Below are 1,336 nucleotides of genomic sequence, written 5' to 3'. Positions count from 1 at the left end.
GACGAAAGTCANAGGTAAGTATAAAAATCCTTCATTCACACTTTTACAGAGAAAGATGGGAAAAATGAAAATGTTTTGTATTGTTGTTCTGTTTTTCATTACAGAAACTTTATTTATAGAGTTTATGGGAATAAGGGGAAAACCTAACACAAAAGGGTGAGATTACCGTGTAATAACGGTAATCCACCAAATAACTAACTCCAATAGCCTTCCCTCAAGATGGATGGTGTGTTGTCATCAATCCAAGCTTGGGAACCACGGATCTGAACCGAACACGATGAAGGAACTTGGTGAAGACGTCGACTAGTTGTTCATCTGAACGTACTGGGAGAAGTCGCAGAAGACCAACTTGTATCTTTTCATGAACAACGTGACAATCAAGCTCTATATGCTTGGTTCGTTCGTGAAAGCTCTGATTATGAGCTATATGTCTGGCGGATTGATTATCACAGTAGAGAGCTGGAGTTCCAACTTCTTGTGCCTGTAAGTCCTTCAGCAGATAGTGGATCCACTAAATCTCACGCGTAGTAGCTGTTAGAGCCCGGTACTCTGCTTCTGTGGAAAATTTGGAAACAGTTCCTTGTTTCTTGGATTTCCATGAAATGAGGGAAGACCCAAGAAAGACACAAAAACCCGTAGTGGACCTTCTAGTGGTTGGGCAAGTTGCCCAATCAGAATCACTGAAGGCCTTTAAATGCACAGGAGAGTCAGCCGAAAAGAACAACCCTTCTGAGGGTTTGGACTTTATGTACCTACTTACATGTTGAAGAGCCCGAAAATGATAATCAGGTCTAGTATTAGTGAGATAGAGCAACTTCCCTATCAATCTCTTGTAGGAACTAGGATCTTGTAAGTAGTTCTCCATTTTGTACAGAGAACTTGTATCACTTAGGAAGGGAGTTGTGCAAGGTTTACAGCCAAGCATTCCTGTTTCCTTAAGAATGTCTAAGGCATACTTTCTTTGATATAAATGAATTCCTTTCTTAGACCTTGCTACCTCTAGACCAAGAAAATATTTAAGCTCTCCTAGATTCTTTATGTGAAATCTATTGTGCAAAAGACCCTTTATACGATTGATTTCTGTCATGGAGTTTCCTGCTAATATAATGTCATCAACATAAACAAGTAGCTGTAAAACTGGCATCCACTTGATGAGTGCATATTTATGTCCACATTTATGCTTTAAAATTAAAATTTTTGATACAATATTTGTGCTTAAATGATTGATTTGTAGAGGATTTGTAATTATTGGATTTAGTGTGTTTGGAAATAAAAAGGGCTTAAAAAGTGATTTTAATTGCATAAATTATTCTTGGATGTTCTAATATTTATTTGT

General features: G+C 37.5%; 1 protein-coding gene across 1 annotated transcript; it reads right to left on the bottom strand.

Annotated features, from left to right (window-relative positions):
- Nucleotides 1-511: 511 nt before the first annotated feature.
- On the bottom strand, nucleotides 512-1,144 carry LOC106758398 (uncharacterized mitochondrial protein AtMg00810-like). The gene has a single exon (XM_014641328.1). The coding sequence runs from the start codon at nucleotides 1,142-1,144 to the stop codon at nucleotides 512-514; it is 633 nt and encodes a 210-aa protein (XP_014496814.1).
- Nucleotides 1,145-1,336: the final 192 nt, after the last annotated feature.

Source organism: Vigna radiata, chromosome 1 (genome assembly GCF_000741045.1).
Source record: "Vigna radiata var. radiata cultivar VC1973A chromosome 1, Vradiata_ver6, whole genome shotgun sequence".
Taxonomy (NCBI): Eukaryota; Viridiplantae; Streptophyta; class Magnoliopsida; order Fabales; family Fabaceae; genus Vigna; species Vigna radiata.
The sequence above is the reverse complement of the archived record's forward strand: the minus strand, read 5'-3'. Positions and strand labels throughout refer to the sequence as shown.